The sequence below is a fragment of the Phoenix dactylifera genome, chromosome 3, assembly GCF_051530095.1.
Source record: "Phoenix dactylifera cultivar Ajwa chromosome 3, Ajwa_hap1_PhDact_Kaust_v1.1, whole genome shotgun sequence".
Classification (NCBI taxonomy): Eukaryota; Viridiplantae; Streptophyta; class Magnoliopsida; order Arecales; family Arecaceae; genus Phoenix; species Phoenix dactylifera.
Genome location: NC_143192.1, coordinates 8,436,883 through 8,461,343, shown reverse-complemented (window position 1 = coordinate 8,461,343; position 24,461 = coordinate 8,436,883). Strand labels below are relative to the sequence as shown.

Below are 24,461 nucleotides of genomic sequence, written 5' to 3'. Positions count from 1 at the left end.
GGCAGTCTATGGGATCTTGGCCAACAGCGTTGTGTACATTCATATGCTGTGCATACGGACTCAGTCTGGGCGCTTGCTAGTACTTCATCGTTCACCCATGTTTACAGCGGTGGAAGGGACCTTTCTGTAAGTGAAATGTTTTGACTGGTTATTATGGAAGAGGTTTCTCTACAAAGTATTACAATCTGATCCGTGCCTGATCTGTTTCTTGTCTGCATGACTGTGGAAACCTCAGTTGTACCTGACAGACTTGTCGACAAGAGAGAGCATTTTGCTTTGCATGAAAGAGCATCCAATTCTACAAATGGCCTTAGAAGATGACAGTATATGGGTTGCAACAACAGATTCTTCTGTACATAAATGGCCAGCTGAAGGGCATAATCCTCAGAAGGTTTTTCAAAGAGGTGGCTCATTCTTAGCTGGAAATTTGTCTTTCACAAGGGCAAGGGCTTCTTTGGAAGGATCTGCTCCTGTAAGCATACTTTGCTATAAGTTCTTTATTGATGGGATGTCATTTCAAGAGCAAACTCATTTCTATAACTTGGCCACTATCATTGCTCACTTTAATTTGATATGCATTCATTTTGTTGGTGTACTTGAATGTATTATAATATTGTTTGGGAAGATTCTAGGCAGTCCACTTCACTGATTTTTTTGGATATAACTCCTTGCTATTTCTAATTTAATATTTTTCAAACGAAAAGTTGAGACCTGGTCTGACCGAATCAGTCTTGATCATCCTGGATTGGACTAAAGGGAGACTAGGTCCTGATATGGGGGTGAGACCTAGTATCTCTCAAGATTGGGTCATCTTGGTTTGTCTCGGTCTGTCCACCCAGGATGGACTAGGACTGGTGCACATTGAGACATGGGATGTCCTAGCATCTTGGTAGTTCACCAGGACACCAACTTTTTGAGTTTTTTTTTATAAATTTTATTTCTTCTTTCTTATTTTTAATGGTTATTTGGAGACTTTCTTGTTATTTTATTTACATAACCTTTTTGTTCATGATACAATTGATAAGTCATGTTCATTCAAATTTATATTTTTTCACCTCCTAGTGTTGGTATCACTATCGGTACAATGAACCCAATCATCATTAAAGAAAACCTACCCTAAATCCTAAATTATGACAAAAATGGTAAAAAAAAATATATATATAAAAGGGTGGTCACCCATCTGAAGAGCCGGGAGGGGAATGCCCTTGTGGCATCCTGCATCCCGCCCCAGACATGGACTGAGATGAATATCAAGATTGGGATGGTAAAACCCTTGTTTATAGCTGTGGGGTAATTCATGAACCAAGTATATATACTGGAACGGATTTTAGTAGATACCACTGAATAAAACTTTAAAATTATATAGATAGACACCCATTCTGGTAGACATATGCACACTATTAACAAGTCAAACTGTTTGAAAATAAGTTGTTTGCTAAGGCAAAAATGACTCAGATGGCTGTCAGCATGTGTATCACCAGTAGTGGTTCAGTGTGTATGACTAGCAAATCCTAACAGGCTGAAAGATGAAAAGTCAAAACATGAAGGATTTTTTGGTGGCTGCATTCTATATCCGTAAGATAAGTTCACATGGACAGGAAGTGAGGGGGGAGGGAGAGAGAGAGGGAGTAGTGCCATGGATATATGATAAGATTGCCCATCTTGAAATTTCAGGGCTGCAGGATTCTATTTAAGAGGTGAATTATTGTATCCTGAAATCCTGGAATTGAACGACGCGAGCCTCACTGGATTTTGCAGCTCCCAGTCTACATGCCTTTATTGAAGAACCATCTAGTGAAAATATTCTGCGGATGCGATATATGCATCCAAACAGGCTGAAAAGATCAAGGTAAAAGTTGTCATTCATAAATTTTTTGACTACTTGTATCTGGATATTGCAGATAAATATCCATATAATGTTCCATTTTTAAATGGAATGTAAAATAAGTGCGGATCTATCTATACTGCTGAAATTTGTAGGGGGGCCTAGATGCAAAAAATCCCTTGAATAATCTGCAACCTCCATGAGGCTGCAGGTCCACTTTCTTTTGTTATGTCTAAAGAATTATTTTCAGGGCCTTAAACTTCAATGCAAGTCGTTTTTAGATAGATATCTCCTTTAATTATGACCTCTTACTGCTGATTTACATAAGATTAGGTAATTTGTGTTTCAGCCTTTGTGCGAGAATTCTGACAATGATGTCCAGTCACTTCTGTAAACTTTCGTCAAATTACATGTTTTATACTATAGGTTGATCCAATACATTTGTAGGAGGTAATTGTTATCCAAAAGGTCAAGAAAAATAAGATTCCATGGAGAGAAGGTGGGCATGAATGTGACATGTGACCAAAGTTCTGAACTTCTGATAGAGTGTATGTGTGATTGATGATATGAGTTTGAGCAGTTGATAATCAAGCGCGTTCGTTTGATCAAGTTACAGTTTCATGGGCAATGCATGTTGCTTAGAAACAGAAGCATGTGACCGTAAAGAAACAAATATCATTACAGAAACACACACACACCACACTATGGTATGCTGAACCAGTCCGTACTAGCTAATTTAGCATGTACCGGACCAGTCCGGTTCAAGCGTGGAAAACGGTTCCGGCCCCAAAGGGGTCAGAACTGAGCGGTACAAGCCTGGTACCGGTGCGAACCGGACCGGTTGGCACTGGTTGCGCGTGCGGGGCAGTGCGCCCACGCGTTGGGAACCGCGCCCACGTGCAGTTCCTTGCGCTGGGCAACGCGCCCTTGCAGGCGCGAGCTGGCGCGCGGTTCCCCATGCTGGGCAGTGCGCCCGCGCGGGGCATTTAACGAGGTGCGTGCCTGTGCGCGCTTACGTGGGCTTTTTTCCGTGTGCTCTGTTGGCCGGTTCGGTACTGATTCAAACTGGTCCAAACTGAAACCGTCCGGTAGGCGACCGGTACGCCTACCAGTATTGGTACAGCATACCTTGCACCACACATAACCTTTTGCCTTCGAATAAGCGTTCACAATAATCTGTTACATACTTAGTTTTTGTGGCTTGGAAAATTCCTGAGCCAATTTCCCTCCCTGCCTATGGTCATTTTGCTGTCTATTTTATTTTTTTATATTTGCAATCTGGACTCCCGAGCTTGGTCAATACTTTATATCCATATCAGATGGCTAATATCTTTCGCTTACCACTTTTAGGGTTTTTTTGGAGGTAAAAGATTGGTTGTGTTTTGATTATTTGTAAGGCTCAGCTACGTCTATTGTGTGACCATGGGTTCGCTGATATGAGCTCAATTTGCCTTTTTCAATAAAGTGATACCACACTAGGTTACATGGTGCGACAATCTTTGATAGAGTTTACAGTACTTGCCTTTTATGTCACAGTGAAGTCAAGAACTTTATTGCCAAACTTTACTATACTTAATGCTATCTGCAGTGTTATTATTAATAGAGTTTAGAAAAAAGCTTCGTCTTTACTCCTAATCTGATATTCTATTCGATATTATCACTGTTTGCATCTTATTGTTTTGTTCGGTCTGTAGTTTAGCCCTGAAGTTATAAATATCTTAACTTTTACCAATTGATTGAACTTGAGTAAATCTGTTAGCCATTTGATAATATATTGCTTTAATATGTGAAATACTTCTCTAAGCACATTTAGAAGCAACGATAAGGTAGAGGAGTCTAAAATCACGTTTTCCAATTTTTTGGGCCTTCCTTTGCCTCTTGGAATAGGTAGCTTGTCACAACAAAAATTGTCAAACATGTTTGGTGTTGCCTCTTCCCCTGTTTTCTGTTTTAAAAGACAAAAATCTGGAAACTGAGAGAAAGGAAATGCTTGCTACTACTATTCCTATTTTCTATTTTAAAAACTATTCGCATGATTTCTGAAAAATTTGAAAGCAATAAAATCTTGCTTTCATTATTTTTTGAAGCGAAAACTGACGTTTTTTCAAGGGGAATCTCCACTCATCGTTGCCCTTTCTACCACTGCCATGGCCACGGCCACCACCACTGCTGCCTTTGACATTCCCACCACAGCTTCCATAGCTGCCGCTGTTGCTACCATCTTTACTGCTGTCTCCACTGCTCCTATCGCCGCCAACTCCACCATTGTTGCCACCACTGCAGCCACCTCCATTGCCTGCTGCCACTATCACCTCCATTGCTGCCTTCGCCGTTCACCTCCATCACCACAACTGCTTCTACCACCATTGCCTCCACCATTGATGCCATTGTTGCTGTAACCTCCACCACCACTACCAGCACCATTGTTGCTGCCCTCACTATTGACGCTGCTGCAGCTATAGCCCCTTCTGCCATTGGAAAGGATGGAAGAAGGTTGGTTTTTGATTTTTTTTATTTATAAAAATAACAATGATAACAATAGTTGACTACATCAAGCATGTTTGTGTTGTTCAAAAAGTTAAAATAAAGAAAAAGCAAATTTTGGCTTTGTCAGAAAAAGGAAAAATGAAAGTGATGCCACACGTAATCATAGTTTGTCAAAATCCTGTAAATGAGTGCACTACACAAATCTACCGATCTTTAAACTATTATAATTTTTCATATTCACCATTCTTGCAGTGTTCTTGCAGAGTAAGATTTCTGCCTCATATTTTGTTAATAATCTCAAATAGTGTCTATCGCTCTTTAGCCATTGTAAGAAAAAACATATGGTGTCTTCTGCCATATAGGGATGGGTGTATGAGTTCATTATACGTAAGACAAGGTGCAATAGAATCTTGGATGCTAGATAGTTCCTTGTAAGCGGGGCTTGGTGTACCTTCTACAAAAGTTATCTGTAGACATGAGAATGGAAAAAGATAGTCTGGGACAAAATGCTTAAAGTTTCAATTCTTGATTCATTTTCTTCTATTTATAATTTCTTGTGCTTAGTATGGTGATATTGTTTCTCTCTTATGATAATACAATCTTCATCTGGGAAATTTAGGTATCAATGGCGAAGTCCTTGACTTTTTCCTTCTTTTATAACAGGTTCCTGTATACCAAGAACCGTCTTTCACTATACCTGGAATTCCAGGAATTGTACAACATGAAATCTTGAATAATAGAAGGCATGTCTTGACTAAGGTGATTATGAAATTTAATTTTTGTATGCTCCCAAGATATATTGATAGTTTTGACTTTTGACTATAATGAGCAAATGCAGCTCTTTGTTTTTCAATATGACCTCCATGCATCTCTCACAGGACACAGCAGGTTTGGTTAAGCTGTGGGATATTACCAGGGGAGACGTAATTGAGAATTATGGCAAGGTTCTGTTCATCCTTTTTGGTACTGCTTTTGTAATATATCTTGAATTTGTTCTTTCCATTACTAGAACAACAAAATAAGAAATGAATAGCCCAAGTTTAACCTGTTATTTGAATTTGTTGTAAATGTGTGGGCATGGGAATCCATAGCAGGTTGCTAGCTTACACTTCAAGGATCTTAACTTTTATTCTCAATCTATGCATTAATGTTTGCAGGTTTCTTTTGAGCAAAAGAAGGAAGAGCTATTTGAAATGGTTCTGTATTATCTACGATTGATATTATTGTGTTAAATCTGTCATAAACTGCTGTATCAGAAGCATTTTGCCAAACCTATCTGTTTTATTTTTTCAGGTGAGCATACCTGCATGGTTTACTATGGACACTCGGCTTGGAAGCTTGTCTATCCACTTGGATACTCCTCAATGCTTTTATGTGGAGATGTATGCTGTGGACTTGAATGTATCAGGTGCACCTGAAGATCTCAAGGTAAATGCACATCTCCTCTTATTTTTCAGACTTACAAAATTTGACTGTGCTAGTGTGTACTACCCTGTACTGGGCAATGTTGTACTAGTACCGAACCCAGACTCGAAATGGGAGGGCTTACCAAGTCTCAATATGCCGAACTGAACCTGTACTGGGTACATACCAATACTGTACCAGCGTAGGACTGGTATGGGGACCGGTACCGAAACGTTGATCTTGGTTTAGAATACGTGTGTTGCTTGTATCGAAAAAGGTTTTTGAACATGAAAACATTGAATAAGTGGATTTTCATAAATTTTTCATTGGGATAATGAGATTGCCTCTGTTATCTCACACGATTATGCACCTGCAACAAGAAATTTGACCAGGCTTTTAGTTCACCCTTTGCTTTTTGGAGGCCATGCTATATATCCAGCCAATTAACTGTTGACAGTTTTCCTAAGTGCAGGAATTTCCTATAATAGATACATCTTTAAAAATTAATTCAGCAAGTGACATGGTAGAATTTTGTTATGTAGTTGAAACTTCAAAATTGTTGCTTGGTGGAATCAAAGGGCAAACTATGATTGTTGCTTAGTGGAATCAAAGGGCAAACTATGTTTATTTTTGTGAAATTTCATAGTTCACATCGTTGCTTCGCTAACATGGGCAAGTTGCTGCATTTTCTCATCATGATCTGTATCATCTATGTCCTGTGGCGTTTGCTAAAAGTCCAGGGATAAGATTCATGATATACTAACAAAATTGAGCAAATGATTGCAAAGTGAGAGCAGTTCTCTGACCTTCATCAATTCACAGCAAGGTTGTCTTTGAGTTGATAACTTCTTGAAAAAAGAATAATGAATGAGGAAAATATATGTGCTGCAAGAAATGACTAAATCATCAAGGATATGAAGAAAACTAGTTACATGGATTGTGCTACTAATTTAGGACTAATTTCTGTTGATTTTTAACAATCTATCAGAATGTGCAACTATTCTCATTTGAGTTGAGATCCTCCCCACTTCTTACATGAATTGGAGAGGGCTGGTTCTCCAATCCCGGTTCATGATTGGCACGACAGTTGTGATTGGATAAGATTCGCCAATATGCTGCCCCATGTATGGTGTGGGGTCCATTCAATCACAACCGTGGTGCCATTCATGGACTACTGTGATTGGAGAACTGGCCCTCTACAATTCATGTACAAATTGGAAGGGATCTGAACTCTTCTCATTTAAATTAGCTACTATGACTACTATAGTAGCCACTATAGCGGTTTCAGCCCAAAATTGCTATGCTGAGTATTATAGTGGCACTATATGGCACTTAGGCATGAATCAGTTGATGCATCAGACTTGTAGCAACTGCTATGCTACGAGTTTACAGCAGACTGGACCATTTTCCAGGTAGACCGGTCCAGCATTCATTGAGCCTAAGAGGTATACAAGAAGAGCTAGCCTAAAATGCTAGAGTCGCTTCATCTTCAGAGTCAAAGAAACCAAAGAATCAAATCTGAAACACTGATGAGATTGAGTTTGAGTGGTCGGAGTTAGGTGAGGAGGATGAGGAGGAGGCATATGTTAAGATGGAAGACTCGGGCACCTCTAGTTTTGATGCTCAAGGGTCAGGCTTTCAAGAAGTAACAGATGATGATTAATCATTGAGATAGTCGATTATCATTTTGTCATTTAACTTTTTGGTCTAAAGAAGTTTATTATCTATTGATGATGATGATGATGTTTTTGTTTGGTGAATTAAATTATATAGTTGTGGACATCTCTCTTCCATGGTTGATGTTATGTGATCATGGATATCTTTATTTTATGATTAATGTTATGTGATTGAGGACCTTTTTACCTTTTGAGGGATGCTATTGTGTTTAGTGGATAACAATATTATCATCTTGACATTATATGGATATTGACATGATCCTATGATGTTAGATGGATGATACTTCTATTGCTTTGCCTTTTTCTTGCATGAAGTTGACGTAAAATATTCATTCTTGATACCTAGCAAGAATTAGTCTTGGTATGTTTTAGCAGCTTGCTTTGTGTATATGACGCCTGTTATAGTGCCTGCTATCTGCTATGAAACTGCCTAGCCACTACATACTTGCTATCTGCTTTTTAGTACATTGGCTTAATCCAATATATGTGTGTATTCAGGCATTTCATTCCCAAGAACCACAAAATCAATAAATTGCTAAATTAATTACACTTATGGTTCCAGAAGCTCTCCACTACTGGTTATTGCATTACAAATCATCATTCTAACATGCCCCTGTCTCTTGTTTATACAATGTCTATAGTTGGATTATCAAATTACTTCTTCTTCTATGTGCTTTGTTAAATAGAGCAGAAGTTTGGCCATCAAGCACGGTTAAACCACTTGAAACAAATAGAACATTTTGTAATAGTAGTACCGTAGTAGTTTGGTTTGTTGTCATATAAATAACTTTTGGTTAGCTATTGTTAATTTTTGTTTATTTTCTACCATTATTAGGGTTCTTGGGGTGCTAGGTCTCCTTGCAAGCCTCACATAAGCATTGTATTTGCTTTCATAACCTTTGAGTGTGTACTTATTAACTGTGCTAAAGTGTGGTTCGAATCTTTTTGACCTTTTTTCTTAGTCCATGTTGATCTCATATTTGAAAGAATGAGAAGCATGAATTCTATAGATTGTAGATTGAGCAAAATGCATCACAAACTATCATATAGGATTTGTTGATAGATGAGAAGGTTAAGAAAGATACAGAAGCTAATGCTAGAAAATGTTGAATGGAGATTGTAGTATAGGATTGTGTTTAGATATAGAACATTTATCTAGTTGCCAGGTATTTGTTCCTATTCAAATATCTGATGCAAAGATTTAAAAAAATGCAAACATTGTTGTTGTATGGAATGCCATTTTTTGGGATATGGATAATTATGGGAAGTTGGTCACTTTGGTTAAGTAGCTTACATTTTTGGTGAGAATCAGAAATATGCTAAATGACTATAGGAGAAGTTTCATGGTACCCATCCATAAAAATTAGTTATTGCACAATGTTTCACCAACTATCAATGTTGTGTACTTATTTTATTAGGGAGCACGCCATGATGAAATGGATTAGCGTAATAGAAAAAAAGTTTCAGACAAAAACTATTGATGGAAACAATTGATATTTATTCTAGAAATGCCTAAATGGAGGTGATTTTTTTGTTCATATCTATAGAGAAAAGAATTCGAAAAAAGAAAGAGAATCGAGACATGGTCTTCATTGACTTGTCGAGGGCATATGACATCTGGGTGTCGGAAGAAAGATGTGGATAAATGGTACTCCTATATTATCGACATGTATGTTGGAATACAGACTAGAACAAAAGTTGTTGTTGTGAGATAAGTGAATTTCTAGTCATAATGGGCACAGAACAATTGTTGGCACCATGCTCAAGATTTTTTACGCTACTTATAAATGAACTTGTTGCTAATATTCAGGATAATGTTTTCTCACATATATTATTGCATATTGTGGGCAAAAGGCGTAAAGTACATAAATGTTGAATGAGCAAAGAACGAGCATATGTAATGCCATTGCAATGGAAATGACAATCCAAATTAATGACCAAGAAACGCCAAATTGCAATCATTTTATCTTGGAATGAAAGAGTAGAGAGATAGATGAAGACATATCTTATAGAATTATAAATGGATGGGTGATATGGGAGGTTCTTTTCAGGTGTTATCTGATCAATTCATTTTAATGACAAGTAAAAAATTTATAAAACATGATCCATGCATTGATATATGGTTCAAGATGATGGGTGAAAAAGGGTTCTCACTGGATGAGTTGAACGTGGCAGATATGACAATGAGTGATATATGTGCAGTATATTTAAGAATGATAGCATGATGTGGCTTTCTTCATGGATAAAAATATCTGGCTTAAAAATGTGAACTTTGACTTTTTTAGTTTTAGATATGGCTTGTTCTTATTGCTTGATTATTAGGTAAGGTATTCTTAAATATGACCGTGGGTTCCTTCTATACTACCTCACATAGTGTTGATTGAAAGCTAATAATAAATTTATTTAAATTTAATTTTTCTATAAACTTGAACTGTTATCATTTGCAAAAACCATCTTAGTTTTTTCTGCTTATATCTTACTGTTGATCCAGCAAACAAGGGATCTACATTCTATATATCTAATTTCCTGGTTGCCTTTTTAGTACCTATAAACTATTGATCTTAGAAACAATATGTCATATGGTATGTTCTGTCCATGTGTTTTTTCCCCAAACACAAGTTTGTTATAAATTGGCACATGAATACCACAAGCCTATAGGATGTGTACAAGAAGGCATATAGGAAAGTAGAACTTTTCCAACTTAGACTAATTTAATTTATTTGACTTATAATTGTGAAGGCTTGCTATCTGTTGATTATTAAGACAAAGAATATGATACTCATCGAGCATTGTGACCCCATGATCTTAGATTTGAAAGATCATTCATCAATACTTGGTGGGCTAGCACAGCTGCATGGAAGATAGATCAAAATTGCTGTGATACTTGCCAAGGTGGAAGGCAATGTCACAGCATACAAGATTGCCTTGATAACCTTCATTCTTCATTATCCTTTTATCTGTCGGGACAACCTAGAGGGTTGGTCTCATTGTGCAACACATGCTTTATGCTGACTTTCATATGAAAATTCTTCTGGAAGCCTTCTCATCATGTTGAGGGAAAACAAATGATTCACCTGCATCCGCACAATTATTTGACAGTGGTTCCTATCTGGTTATTGTTGCTGGATTTCATAACATTGACATGCCCATCTGGCCCATTACCAGTAGATGTTAGTAACAAGCAATCTTAGGGCATGCATTTATATTGTCTTGTTACTAAAAAGTAAGTATGCGGTGAGGTGATTTCAACCAACTGAGATTTTTAGGTGGATGAGCTAACTGCTAAGGTTAGTCTATCAATAGGGCCATGCAAGATCGACTCACAAAGAGCTCTGTTTCCTTCACTATCATCATATGAGACCACTCTCCGCATAGAATTGCCAGGGCAACTGCTATAGGAAACTTATAAACATGTGCATATTGTGTCCAGCAAATCATCAGAGCACTTAAGATTGATAGAGTTCATTTGGTATCTTAGATATAAGTAATGAGATAAAAATACCACAGTGACTACATAAGTAATTGGATTATGCAAAGAAGTACAGATATTCCGTGTAATTGATTACTGTTCTCTGGTTTCAATGATTACACAGCTGCCTATTTAATTCTCGCTATAACAATCACCTAAATAATATTTAACACACAAACATGGTATACAATGATATTTCAAATGATTGGTGTTACTAGGATACTTCAATTCTTAGGAATTTTGAGGTGCTGACTCTTGGATAGTGGTCATGATGGCATCACATTTCTTGGTGCTTTTTTAATGCAGCGATGTGCTTTAGTTACCCCAGAGGTCGACTCTAGGCCCAAATTTTTTAATGTCTTGTCAAACAGCACATCAGCGCAAGTACTAACATTTCACCTTAGCTGTTCTGTGTGCCAGAGAATATTGGCGTTGAGTGATTGGAGAACTAGAATTTTTGTTTTCCTATATTAACATAAATTGAAGATGGTGCTTTGAGTAAAGTCCCAGTGTCTGGATAGCTTCAGAGGTTTCCCATCTTGGTTGGCCATTGGTTTTTGTTATATGTTTTATTCAAAATATTTCTTGTTTAGATCGTATTTTGGAATCTTCCAGGAAATGCTGTATAATAGATAGGACAAGAGCAATCATCTTTACTTGTTAACAATCTTTTGGTGGAATGTTGAGGCTATCTTTTGGAGGATAATTTAAATTTATTCTTTTATATGATTAGCCAGTGTGAAGTTTTCAATTATGTTTTCATAAATTATTTCAGATTAATCTAGCTCAGGAGACTCTTCGTGGTTTATTGGCTCATTGGTTGGCTAAAAGAAGACAGAGGTCCGGATTCCAGGTTTCATCTAATGGTGATATTGCATTAGGGAAGGATGTCTCTGTTAGAAATCTCTCCCATTCAAGGGTTGAGGTTGATGATGGAACTGAAAACCAAACATCCATGGTGCTCCCTTCTTTTGAGTTTGCAACATCTTCGCCTCCTTCAATTATTACAGAGGGCTCTCATGGAGGTCCTTGGAGAAAGAAAATTACTGATTTAGATGGGATGGAAGATGAGAAGGCTCTTCCAATGTGGTGCATGGATTGTGTTTTGAATGGTTGCTTGCCTTCAAGAGAAAATACAAAGTAATTGCTGACTCTCCTGCATTCTTTTGCCTGAAACATCTTGTTTCTTTATTTATTTATTTGCCTTCGACGTCCTTTCATGTGTTTGTCACCATGTATTCGCACACTCAAGTTATCCTTCTTGATTTACTATTCCTGATTTTTCTTGCAGGTATAAATGCAAAATGCATTGGACTTCTTAAGATAACGAGTGTCAACATTTTAGGAAATTTACTAGGAAAGAAATTTATAAAGAGCCTTTGTATTATTATACAACCTTGCTTTTGTTTTTCTCTTTATTTATTTATTGCATTGAACGTCATTAGGAAGTAAAGAGTGCAGAATGCTTCTAAAATTTGATTATGTGACCATGTGATGATTTTTCAAGTGGCATAAGCATCCATATTAAAGCATCTTTTCCTCCAGAAAAATAGGAAACGACATACTATTGCTGTATCTGTTTTCTAATTAGTTAATGTTAGAATCATAATAGCGTGGCTAATGAAAGTTAGCAGCTCAGTAGACATCTATGTTTGTTTGGATAAGTCTTGCTGCATAGACTTTGTTGCACTATTCTTCCGCTCATGATACTTCTCTTTTTTTTCTCTAGATCATTTTTAATTATTATGTGAGATTATTTTATCTTCCTTTCGTTCCGTTACGCTCCTCCTTTGTAGCTTCCTGGGAGATCTTGGAGATTCGGTGATCATACTAAATAATAATTGGATTGCTGTTGTTTTTCGTTATTAAAAGATAATAACTGCGATGCTCTTAAATATTGTCTTCCTAACGTTCTTAGATATTAGCAGACTAAGAAAGTACTGGGGAACAATTTGAAAATTTGAATGCTGAATGAATTCATAAATTTTACTTTTCTGCTGTATCAACATGAGAGAGATGCTTGGGGATGTGGTCTTAGTGGTGTAGCTAACTGGTAAATTTAATTTTTATGCTGTTTTTATGTCATAGATAGAGAAAGTTTTCAAAAAAAAATCACTTCTCAGAATTTCCAAGTAATTATGATGCTTGAGATAGTATAGATAGAAGTGTTGGCATGTTCCACTGTGCGATGCTATGACAGGCTGGTGCCAGCATTGGGCATGCATGTGTATCGTGATTCCCTGTATCTATACTATATGTGCCAGCATATAGTATAGATAGAAGTAATTATAACAACAAATTTGGAAAGTTTGACATGTTTGACATGTTTTGTTTGAAACCTGATATCTTGTTAGGCAATTTGTCTCCCACATTTATTCCTTGTTTCAACCAAGATTATTGTTGTATCTTCATTGCATTTTTCTTATTTGGTCTACATTCTTCCAATATGCAATTAGTATGTTATATAATTCCTAATTTACATTAACACTTAATAGGCACGTAGCAGTCAGGCAAGTTTATCAAATAGAGTGCTATTACCCCTCTGATATTAGGAGTGAAAAATCATAGAATGAAGAGTTCAAGTTGAAACTCGAATTGATTTAGAACATAAACATCATAAATGCCTTTCTGAAGGTAGAAATCTGTTTAGCCTCATTTCTATACTCAATGCATTTTATACTCCTAGTTCACCTCTGTTAGCTTGCTTGCTTTGTCTTTCCCAGTCCTGCATTCATTACTTTTCCTACCTTTCTTCACATTCATTGAAAGATCCTGCCTAGTTATTCCTGATTGATGTACCCAGGTTTCTTGTTTCAGGAAGGAAGCATGCTCTAGACTATTTCTTGAAAATATAGTACAACACGATGTGTTGATACGTTTATAGTCAAAGTATGCAAAATTACACATATGCATGCATGCATGGATGTTTATATGTATATGCATATGTAGATAGAGTTGGACTTGGCTGCACTTGAGTGGATCCCCACTCAGATCCGGTCAGGTCTACATGGGATAAAAGGTGTGAGGATCCGTGTAGGCATGTGTTTAGTTCTACATCGGTTATTCATTGGGTAGATCTTGGGTATTTATACAGGATCAAGAAATCCAAATAATGCCTTTCGGTCAGCCTTTTTGGGTGAGATTCTGGGTTGTTACAAATGGTATCGAACGGACCCGGCCCATAACCTATGTGGACTATGAGACACTGCAGCATGGATCCATTGGTGCTAACCACGGGCTGATCGTGTTTCTTATGATTAGATTTATATGGATTTGAATCTTTAGACCGAGGAGGACGTCGGGGCTTAAACGGGGTGATTATGTGAGGACCCGTGCGAGCGTGTGTTTAGTCCCACATCAGTTATTCATTTGGTAGATCTTGGGCACTTGTATAGGATTAAGAAACCCAAATAATATTTTCCGGCATGTCTTTTTGGGTAAAATTCTGGGTTGTTACAATAGGAGTCCCATATTAATAATTCGAGTCATTGGATGTGATCTACTACTTCTAAACTACTTACAAACCAAAAATCATATGATTTTGAGACCCTTAGCTTATATATCAAGAGATTAGATATATAATTTAATGCTTTTTTTTTTTGCTAAACAAAATAGGGGAAGGGGGGAGGAAGGGACAAGCCCACCCCTGCGTAGCAGCCCCCACCCCGCCAGGAGAATGTTCGATGCGGACAGAAATGACCATGTGTTGGGCATTCCGGCTGGTTTTACTCATATCCTCCCCACCCGTAGGCCCGGCTCATTTACCCCTCTGGGCTCCAGCACGAACTCTTCGTGTGAGTACGTCACATTTGGCACCACCGAGGCTACCAGCAGACCAACACGCCTTTTCAGACCCCGTGTCCGAGCAGGGAGCATTCGGTCTCCGCAATTTAATCGACGCTCGCGCGTTTCGAACTCGGAACTACTTGGTTGGAAGTAAGGCCATGGTACGACTGAGCTACCATCTCAGTGGCATTTAATGCCATTTAGACTATCCTTTTTTTGACTATTCTCCAAATCATATGATTGTTGATATGTAAGAAATTTATAGGTAGTAGATTGCATCTGACAGCGCAGATTATCGATGTGGGACCCTCATCATCTAATTTAGACTGATTGGATCTGAATAGAGATTCGCTCGAGTCTAGCCAAGTCTAGCTCTCTCTCTCTCTCTCTCTCTCTACATAAACAAATATATGGGGAGGGGGTTCTGTTACATCTTACAAAAAGTATATTAGGAGACTAGTTTTTTGCCTAGTTTTTCCTATGTGCCAGGGTTGATCTAACCGTTCCATTCAAAACATGCCGACACCGTGACACATCCACATATCCAGACCTGTCATTTAATTTTGTCTTAGTATGCCATACACTAAATTAATTGTTAATCATTATAAAAGGATTGAGTTTGTGGTATCATCCATAATTTAGCATTTTACTAGATCGTAGGTTCCTTTTCTAACTTTTTTATTTTTTTTATAAAGCTTGTTATTGGCGATTCACTTGACATGGATGGATGTTATATCTTCCACTAAAGTATGTCCATGTGTCTTCTTGTGTGGTATAGTTTGAATTTGGTGCTTTACTTGCCATGGTAATATTATCATCTTCGTGAGGTTTCTCTTTCCCACTGTAGGCATATCTATTATTTTCACCCTTATGAAGGTTCAATTGCAGAAGTCTTCAGTGTGTGGAATTGAGTGCTTCACCTATCCAATGGGATAAACTTATGTTTGGCCCTTGGTCTACTTTCTTATGCTTAGTCCCCTAGGTGGTTCCTATATGTGCATGGCACCTTGTAGGTGCTCAAGAGGCTTGACAAGCCTAGCCAGACTTGGCAAGTTTTTCTATTTTGGATGGTTTGCGTGTGTATGTGCCCCTTGGTTTACTTTCTTATGCTCAGTCCTCTAGGTGGTTTCTATATGTGGAATGATACCATGTATGTGCTCAAGAGGCTTAACAAGCCTAGCCAGACTTGGCAAGTTTCTCATTTTGGTGCGGGCGTCTGTGTGTGCGCTTGTGTTTATGCATGTTGGGGGGTGGAGGGCAGGGGATATGTGAGGGTAGTTTGGGATGTTAGGTGGATCCCCCAGGTGGTTCCTATATGTGGCACGATACCTTGTATGTGCTCAAGAGGCTTGACAAGCCTAGCTAGCCTTGGCAAGTTTTTCTTTTTGGTGCAGGTGCACCTGTGTGCTTGTGTGTATGTGTGTTGGGAAGTGGAGGACAGGGGTTATGTGGGGGCAGTTTGGGATGTTAGGTGGGTCTAATGGGCAAGTTATGACCTCCTTTGCCTGACTAGTACGTTACAATTTACAAAATTTACTAATTTTTCACAAGTTGTTTCCATCCTAACTCTATATTGTTTATTGTCATTTTGTTAAGTTTCTTATTGCATTATGTTTATAACGGACAGTATTTTTAACTAACTTGATTTTATAAAATTATCAATCATGATCCCCTTACTTTTTTTTCTTTTAGTTCTGATTTATTTTTAATACTCCTGTTTTATAAGCTTATTGATTTCTAATAATCTTTGAATATTATCTAACTATTATATGCCTGGATATCCACCTAAGCACTTTTCTTTTGCCTAGAATGGTCCAATCCTTTGGCTTTCCTTGTACAGCACTTCTTGTTAGGGACACATACCATGCATGCTTGACATGAATTTACCTCGAAAAACCTGTCTGCTTGCTTTACTACTTTCATTCTTCACCTCTGCCTCCCTAATACTTCCCCCAGTTATTATGATTTCTGTAGGCATGTTTCTTGTCTGGGAAAGAGAAACAAGATCTAGATATTGTATTTTGAGACTAGTATGATATAAGTTATTAGTATATTCATGAATGCAAGATCTTTCTATATGAGCGTGTGTGTCATGACAACTGAGCATAAGAGGAAGTTTTTCACAAAAGTGCATAAGAATCTAAATTTTGATTTATATGCCCAGCTTGGTCTAATGCTTCCTTTCATAAAATCCTGTATTATCTAATATTTTCTGTAATCTGGGATGTGCTTAATTCAATTATTAGATACTCTACAAGATAGATATCTCACAAATGTTATGAAATATATATATATATAAATTTATTTCCCTAACTTGATCTAATCTTTCCCTTTGTAAAATCCCAACTTGCCCACATTTCTAGAACCACAGTCTATAGTCAGTATCTTAGCCTGGTATTCATGTGGCTCAGTTATGAAGTGGTAACCATGGTAATGTTCTGTTTGGTTTTAGCCTCCAGGTTTCAACATCCTAGAGTTCCCCTTTCTTTTTTACATTTTGTTCTGACTTCAGATTTTTGGTTATGGCTCTTTTGTTATACATAGGTGGAGATAATGATAGTAGTCTTTATTAAAGGTAACACCCACCTTCCTAGAACAAGAAATAAAAAGAAAGGTTATATTGAACTTTCTTTTGCAAGTGTTAGCTTGACTTCATTCTTCAGTGATCTTGATTATATTGTCAGGTTCATGCTGTTTTCTCCCCCTGCAGGTGTAGCTTTTATTTGCAACCTTGTGAAGGTTCGAACGCGCAAATCCACACACAGGGGAAATTGAGCGCTCCCCGGATATTGCGGATACACAAAGTAGGTAATCAGTTGGTTTCCTTGGTTGTTAAGCACCCATTGACTACATTATCATAAGATCTGTTGCCTGAGTTATTTATCCAGCTATATTTCCTAAACTATCTTGTTGGGAAAATTATTTGTCTGAAACTGGAGAATCTTAACTTTGTCGATCAAGCATTCAAATTTTTTAGCAATAGTGGCAACTCTAAAAGGCTTTGCAATTCTCGTGTTTGTTTCATGCATGCTATCAGCATGTGATAATTGCCGAATATGAGCATGCTACTTAATATGACCTTTTCTTATCCCCTTTCTATGAGAAGTCCTATTTTTCCCCGACTTTTCCAGTAGGTTAAAATTTGTTTGTTAACTTCCTGTGCATTTCTTAGTTTTGTTATTGACAGGTGCCTTTTCTTTACTCTGTAGGTGATACACTATGCGACCGAGAAAATTGTCCTTGATAAACCAATTGATGGTGGTAGCTCTGATGGATCAGTTGGTTTGGGATTGAGTACTGGACAATCGCAGCTTTCATCCACTTCAGATGGCTATGTACGGTCAGGGACAAAGCCACGGCAAAAGCTAAAGCCATCTATAGAAATCTTGTGCAATAATCAGGCAAGTTCGGAGAAACTGTCCAGAATGGAATTGTAAGGCTTTGTTTTCTGTTATAGGACTGAAAGCCCTGAGATTATTGACTGCAGTCATGAGACAAATTGGCATCTTGAGGCTTCTCTATTCTAGAATTGAATAGCGAGATTGTTGGCCACAACGTGATGCTTAACGTTTTCTTCGTAGCTAGTACTGGAAACTGGATGGATAAACTCTGGCTGAATCTGGTTATGTATCAGAATTGGTCAAATATGGGCATGAACTCATGAACCAAGCTAAAATTCAGATATGGATCTGGTTAGAGGCCTTGTAGAATTCCTGGATCCAGATACAGAACCAAATCCAAGGGTCTTTTCCTGATCAGATCTGAATATCTTTTTGCATAGCTAAATGGAATATTTAAAAATAACAAATATGATCTATGACTAGCCAGATTGTGACCTTTCCTCTTTTGTTTCTCAACTTCTTCCCTCTGCCCTAGATTCCATTCATATCCTCTCCAACCTCCATCCACAGCCCTTCTAACTCTGGTGTTCGTTTGTGCTCTGTCCAACCTTGTATCCAAAGGCTCGAACACTTAGATTTGCTTCCACCTTGTCCTTGATCTACAGGAGACTGATGCCATTCTCTCTCGTATCCTTTCTGTTCACTCCTCACCATTCTTGAGGAAGAAGGTTTGGGGCAAGGAGTACCGTAATAAAATGCTCTTACCAAAATAGTACCAGTGTTATATTAATTTAAAGGGAGAGGGAAATGAGGTAAGGGAGTCTTGAATTGAAGTTGGTTTTGTGCAATGGCATTACCAATATTAGAAAATTAATGAAACTTCTGGAAGTTTTCAAAAACAAGAGGATATTGGGGTGCTATTTGGCATCATTTTCATTTTTCTATTTTCAGAAACAAAAAATAAAAATTTTATTTCTCTTTTTCTATTTTTTGAACTATAAACATGTTTGGTATATTCAAATATTTTTTAAAAAAGAAACATGATGATGATGAAGATGACAGTACTTGCAGTGGAGGTAGTGTCAGTGTTGGTAGCAAGTTTGGCAGCGATATAGTGGAGGTAACAGTGGCAGCGGTGGTGTGGTGGAGGCGGCGATGGTGGTGGCGGGTGATGATGGCGGCAGCGGCGGTGTGGTGGAGGCGGCGATGGTGGTGGCGGGTGATGATGGCGGTGGCGGTGGTGTGGTGGAGGTGATGGTATGGTGGCGAGGGTGCCAATGATGTGGCAAAGGCGACAATGATGGCAGCAGTGATGTGGTGGAGGTGGCGATGGTGATGATAGCGGTAGAGGAGGTGATGGCAATGACAATGGTGGCAATGGTGGTGGTGGTGGTGGTAGAGGCACTGGCAACATGGCGGAGGCAGCGACAATGGTAGTAATGGTATGGTGGCGGCGACAGTGTTGGAGGTGGCGGTAAACAAAATGAATTTCTTATTTTTAAAAATATTGAAAGATTTCTTACTTTCATTATTTCTGAAAATGATGAAGGTGATTTTGAAAAATAGAAAATTAAAATAATAGTACTAAACATGTTTTTTTTTGTCTTGATTTTTATAATTTTGTTTTTAAAATATGAAACAAGAAATGAAAGCAATGCCAGATAGGCCCTAGTTTTTTTCTCTTTTTTTTTTGGTGTTAGAAAGTTCTGCAAGAGGACTAGAAAGAAGCAAAGTCAGAATGAAGAGTTTTGGGCACAAAAACTTGACTATTTGGATGAAATTGATGTGAGTGGTCTTGATTGTTTTGATTTTCCAGAGAATTTTGAAATACTGTCTTGGATAAGTTGACTCGTCAGGTTATTTTCTTAGAAATGCAATTTTTAGTCTGTGAAGGCTTGAATATTATGTAACACATTCCAGTTGTTTTAAAAATCAAACAAATTTAATTTTTGCTTTCGAACAATGTTACAGACTCAGAGAGATTCTCATGAAATTTAACATCTAGGGTTGAGATCCAATGTGTGAGAGCATGGGGATTATATTGGAGAAAATTTTAATTTTTATGTTCGGGTAGTTCACAAATGTACTCATTTTGTGACTTTTATGGGAATATATGATTGTGACATGCAAGGTTCTTTATACTGGTGCATAGTGCTCTGTAACAAGCATATCATATCATACAAGAATTAATACTCAATACAAAAAGTGTACCATGTGTTGGAACCAATCTTTATCAACATTATAACACCATAGTGCCGGTATGGGTACAGAAACTAGAATTGTGAACCTTGTTGATTCTCATATTAAGAATGTATCGTTGATGCAAATATAATTCCACTATTAAGATGATACTTCTCAGGTTGCACTTCGCAAATAACAATAACCTAAAATGCACATTAGTGTAACTAATGTTGGAATCATATCAGAATTTATTTCAAGTGAATATGGATACATCTTATATCTGATTTGTTTTTCTCATGCTCATATCTGTTTCTCACAAATATGAATATGACTGATATCTGATTTTATATCCGTGTTCGATCTATTTTTGGCTCTAATAGTAACTGATAAAGTGCTTCTGCTATTGATATTTGTCGTAATTTTAGTTTAGTCTGCTCTATGTTGATTCTTTGCTCATCATTCATTTTCATTTCTCATCTTTGATATCTACTTATAATATTATTATGTTGTTAATATAGAGTTAGTATGAGGAATCGAAAGTATTACCATATCATGGAATATATATGATTACCCTAAGGCATTTGGAGAACACATCAACATAGTTTGTTCTTTTAATTTTGGCATTTAGTTTTGAAGTTCGTTGATTAGTCATTCCCAAAAAAGCTAGAATATGAACATGCTGCAGAGTAAATGTAGCATATAAAAAATGATTGCATTTTGTACTCTATGATCTCTATTGGGTTTGTGAACTGGGGTTGCCCCAATGGTTACACCCATCTGCTTAGCAACAAGAGGTTCTGGGTTTGATTCTTGGGTGGTGCATCACAAAAATCTGGACTTGGGTAATTAAGTGGGGTTGGGTCTGGGGGGGCATCCCAAAAATATGGACTTGGGTAATTAAGTGTGGTTGGGTCTCCCTTCGTCTCAGAAATCTGTATTGGGTTTGTAAAGGTGCATGCTTGAATTCCCTTTAAAAAGGGTGAAGTTTTAAAAATAGTGAGCTTAAAATTGTCTTCATTCTCTGTTTGCTGCATAGATTTTTTCCCCCTTTGATCTACTTCTAATGCAGTTCCATATGATGTAGGTCTTATCACCTGAAATGAGTTTGGCCACGGTCAGAACTTACATATGGAAGAAGCCTGAAGATTTGGTGCTCAATTACAGAGTGGTGCAGACCAGATGATTATGGACATCGGTTTCAGAAAGGTTAGCGCATTTCAAATCTGCTAACAATTTCAGTGCCAAATTGGATGTCTAACAATGTTTATCCATGTGATCTTTCCTCTATGAGTGGGAAAATATGGAGAGAATATGGAAAGAGAGAGAATATGGGAGGCCAAAGATCCTGGAGTCTCAGATTTTTTAGGATTATTTGAATCATCTTATTAGGCATAATCTGGTACGCAGAAACCTGAGTTTTGAGGAAAAATCGCCTCCACCAATCACTTCCCACCTCTCTTCCATCCATTTGTCTGCTTAGCAATTCTTGTCTGCACAAAAGATATTTCATGACATGAATCAGACATGGACTTGAGTGCCATTCAGCACGGCATTGCACAATACATATGCCAATGCCTCAATGGCACATGGCACTAACATGGTATTAGTTGAATGCCAATACTTGGGCATGCTGTGGTGTCAGGGTATGTGCCAATGAATGGCCTGGCTCAGCATGGCATGTAACATGTCAATGCAAGGTTGGCACACCACTAGCACTTGATATTTCAATTCTTGAATCACAAGGTTTTTATGTTATGCGCTATTAGAAAGTCAACATGTTGCGTCCTAACTTGTTTCCACATCTGATATTCCTGATATTGCTCTTATCGCTGTTTGTGTGGTTGCTTGTGAAGCTAGGGATGTCCAGCTAGCGATGGAGAGCTTGCTTTGCTTGAATGTATCATCCCTGATGTAATCATCCTTAAGCATGCTTTCTGGTTGCATCCCAACTGATTTTTCATGTAAATGTTGAAAAGCCCTTAGACGAAGCTCATTATTCTTTTTACCAGTTACAATTGGGTTGCCATGGAAGCTTCACATGCCTTAACTTTAGCGGCTTGCAATTCTCACATTCGCTTGGTTACATGGCCTTGGCCTGTGGAAAACATCTCAAGCCAAACAGCTCCCAGTTTCAATCATGGAGACACTGGGGCACTGTGAGCCAACAAAGTTATGGGTTGCCAAGGAATTGTTCAAATATCTCAAAAGAGACTAGAGATGATGTCAAAAGTTACCTAGTGGTGAATGAAGGTTTAAAAACAAGCATATGAAAGTAATTCCTTTGAAATAAATAGCACTTGAATATTTCTTGTTTGGCCCAAGTTTATAGGGTTGCAAAAGAATTTTGATGAACTTTTGTCGTACTATCTGGGGTGCTCCATTGTGCTCGCTCCCGTACAAATTCAGGCTGCACATCTTGAGATAACTCTCTAGTGCATGGTTTGCCCTTGGGAAGTTCCACCAGTTCCCCTACCCTTGGATTGCTAGTTCAGTGGGCACCACTCATCTAGTCTGCTGGATTGATCTCAATGAAGACAATTCAATGTCTGTCTTCTTTGTAATATAGGAGTTTGTCTTCCAATAGATGTCTGGCAAGAGAATATCTGTGATGACTGACCATTTGGATATCCAGCTTAATCTGTATGACTTGCAGGTCGATCTTCCACTACCAATTTGTGATCTAGCCAGCTTGTCTCGGTAGCATTATTAAACACTGCATTAAATGAAAAATTTGGCCTTAGGTGGAAGCATGTTCACACTTGGCAAACTAAGGCTGGGAGGGATGCAATAACAATTTATAAGAAATCTAACTATAATTGCATATAAGATCTACTTTATGGACATCCATGCCCTGTAGTTGGGGACCTTCTGATTGTTGAAATGTTAAGACATCTAGTCTTTTAATTCTCCTAAATGCATTAAAGCATGTCCAGCAGCCCAAGTACTGAAAAAACTGACAGTTTACAATTTTTGACATCTAAATATGTATGATCCATTGTTTGCTTTTATTTTTATTTTTATTTTTATTTTTATTTTGCTGAGGTAGATGGACTTGCAATTCATACATGGAGACTATAGGTACTTCCGGGCAATATCAAAATACGGACTCTCTTTAAGTTCCTGCGGGCAATCCCTGGATGTCATCCATAAACTAGCAGAAGAGTGACGGGCATCCAACACTCGCTTAATTGCTTCTTCTTCATGCCATTTTCGTCGGTTTACTTGCACTTGGCTGGCAAAGGCAACAATGACATGGCCATGGGGATGGGGGCCAAAGGCGGATAATTTCTACGGTCTTCAAAATAGTTGTTTTCTTTGTAATATTTCTTGCCATTTAGCATCACTGAATTTCTCTGTTTATGAATTTATAGTCATCATTCCTCCTAGATGGTCCTTGCATGGTAAGAGGTCAGGTTTTTAGTTCATAATGATGAAAACTTGCATGCCAAAGAATGATTGACCTTCTTTCATAATATCGATTGCTGGATCGCATCCAGCATAGATCTCAAAGTATTCCGAACTCCTTCGTCCATCTCCCTGCACAAAACTTGAAGTGATCGTTGCAGGATCTAGTGATGGATTCGCAAGAAGGAAGGAAAATCCTTCTTTCTTTCATGTGAAAAATATTGCCCTGATCTCTTTAATCAACTAGCTACTATTTGGATGTATCTTTTTGACCTCTTATTGGAATACCGGAAAAGAGATACCATCCTTCAAGTTGTTGCCAGGATGACACTACTTAACTATTTAACTTATTTAACTTATTTCAACCCATTGTAAATTAGATTATATTATCTATTTAATAAAAGAGTCGGATTCAGGAGTAAATTTTTGATCTATTTAATAAATAAGTTGGATTCGGATTGGCAGATTTTTGAACTATTATATATTTAACCTAACCCGTATTTGCTCTAATCGAACCCAATTGCCATCTCTAGCCCTAAAAGAGAAACAGAACATGGTGGCTTAATAACTGAAATGATACTTTGTTGAAATTGGATTATGTGAGCGATTGTGCCTTGGTGAACCTTGACGGAGCCTCCAGTGGCTCGTATTGACTTTGAAGTGAAGGGGAAGTTCCAGCAGCAGTTCACCTATGGACATGTACCAATTTATTGCTTTTCTTGGGGTCGGATTTATGCATATGGCCAAGGACTGTAAGTTTGGCAAGAAGGACGACGAACCGGTGGCCCAGAACAATCTTTCTACTTTAAAATGGAAATATCTTATAGCTTAGCAATAATAATGGTGTTCTCTTTTCCAAGTCCCAGTTTCTACCTTTTTTTTTTTTT

The 24,461-nt window shown here is 37.8% G+C and overlaps 1 protein-coding gene across 9 annotated transcripts in view; it reads left to right on the top strand.

Moving 5' to 3' along the window:
• LOC103710558 (uncharacterized) overlaps window positions 1–23,555 on the top strand; it is a 39,056-nt gene extending 15,501 nt beyond the window's left edge. The window contains exons 9-19 of one of the 9 annotated variants that reach the window (XR_003386347.3): window positions 6–126; window positions 236–472; window positions 4,976–5,071; window positions 5,191–5,256; window positions 5,470–5,508; window positions 5,606–5,740; window positions 11,637–12,001; window positions 17,358–17,455; window positions 17,857–18,048; window positions 21,254–21,375; window positions 23,216–23,555. Coding sequence is in view for 6 of the 9 variants with exons in the window: in XM_008796332.5 (XP_008794554.1) it covers window positions 6–126; window positions 236–472; window positions 4,976–5,071; window positions 5,191–5,256; window positions 5,470–5,508; window positions 5,606–5,740; window positions 11,637–12,001; window positions 17,358–17,451; window positions 17,857–18,048; window positions 21,254–21,352 (1,444 nt within the window). In the remaining 3 variants the exon portion in view is untranslated. Of the gene's footprint in view, window positions 1–5; window positions 127–235; window positions 473–4,975; window positions 5,072–5,190; window positions 5,257–5,469; window positions 5,509–5,605; window positions 5,741–11,636; window positions 12,002–12,152; window positions 12,336–17,357; window positions 17,456–17,856; window positions 18,049–21,253; window positions 21,376–22,022; window positions 22,472–23,215 lie in introns of those variants that run through there. The other 8 variants (XR_015976104.1, XR_003386345.3, XM_008796332.5 and 5 more) reach the window with 8 other exon arrangements.
• Window positions 23,556–24,461: the final 906 nt, after the last annotated feature.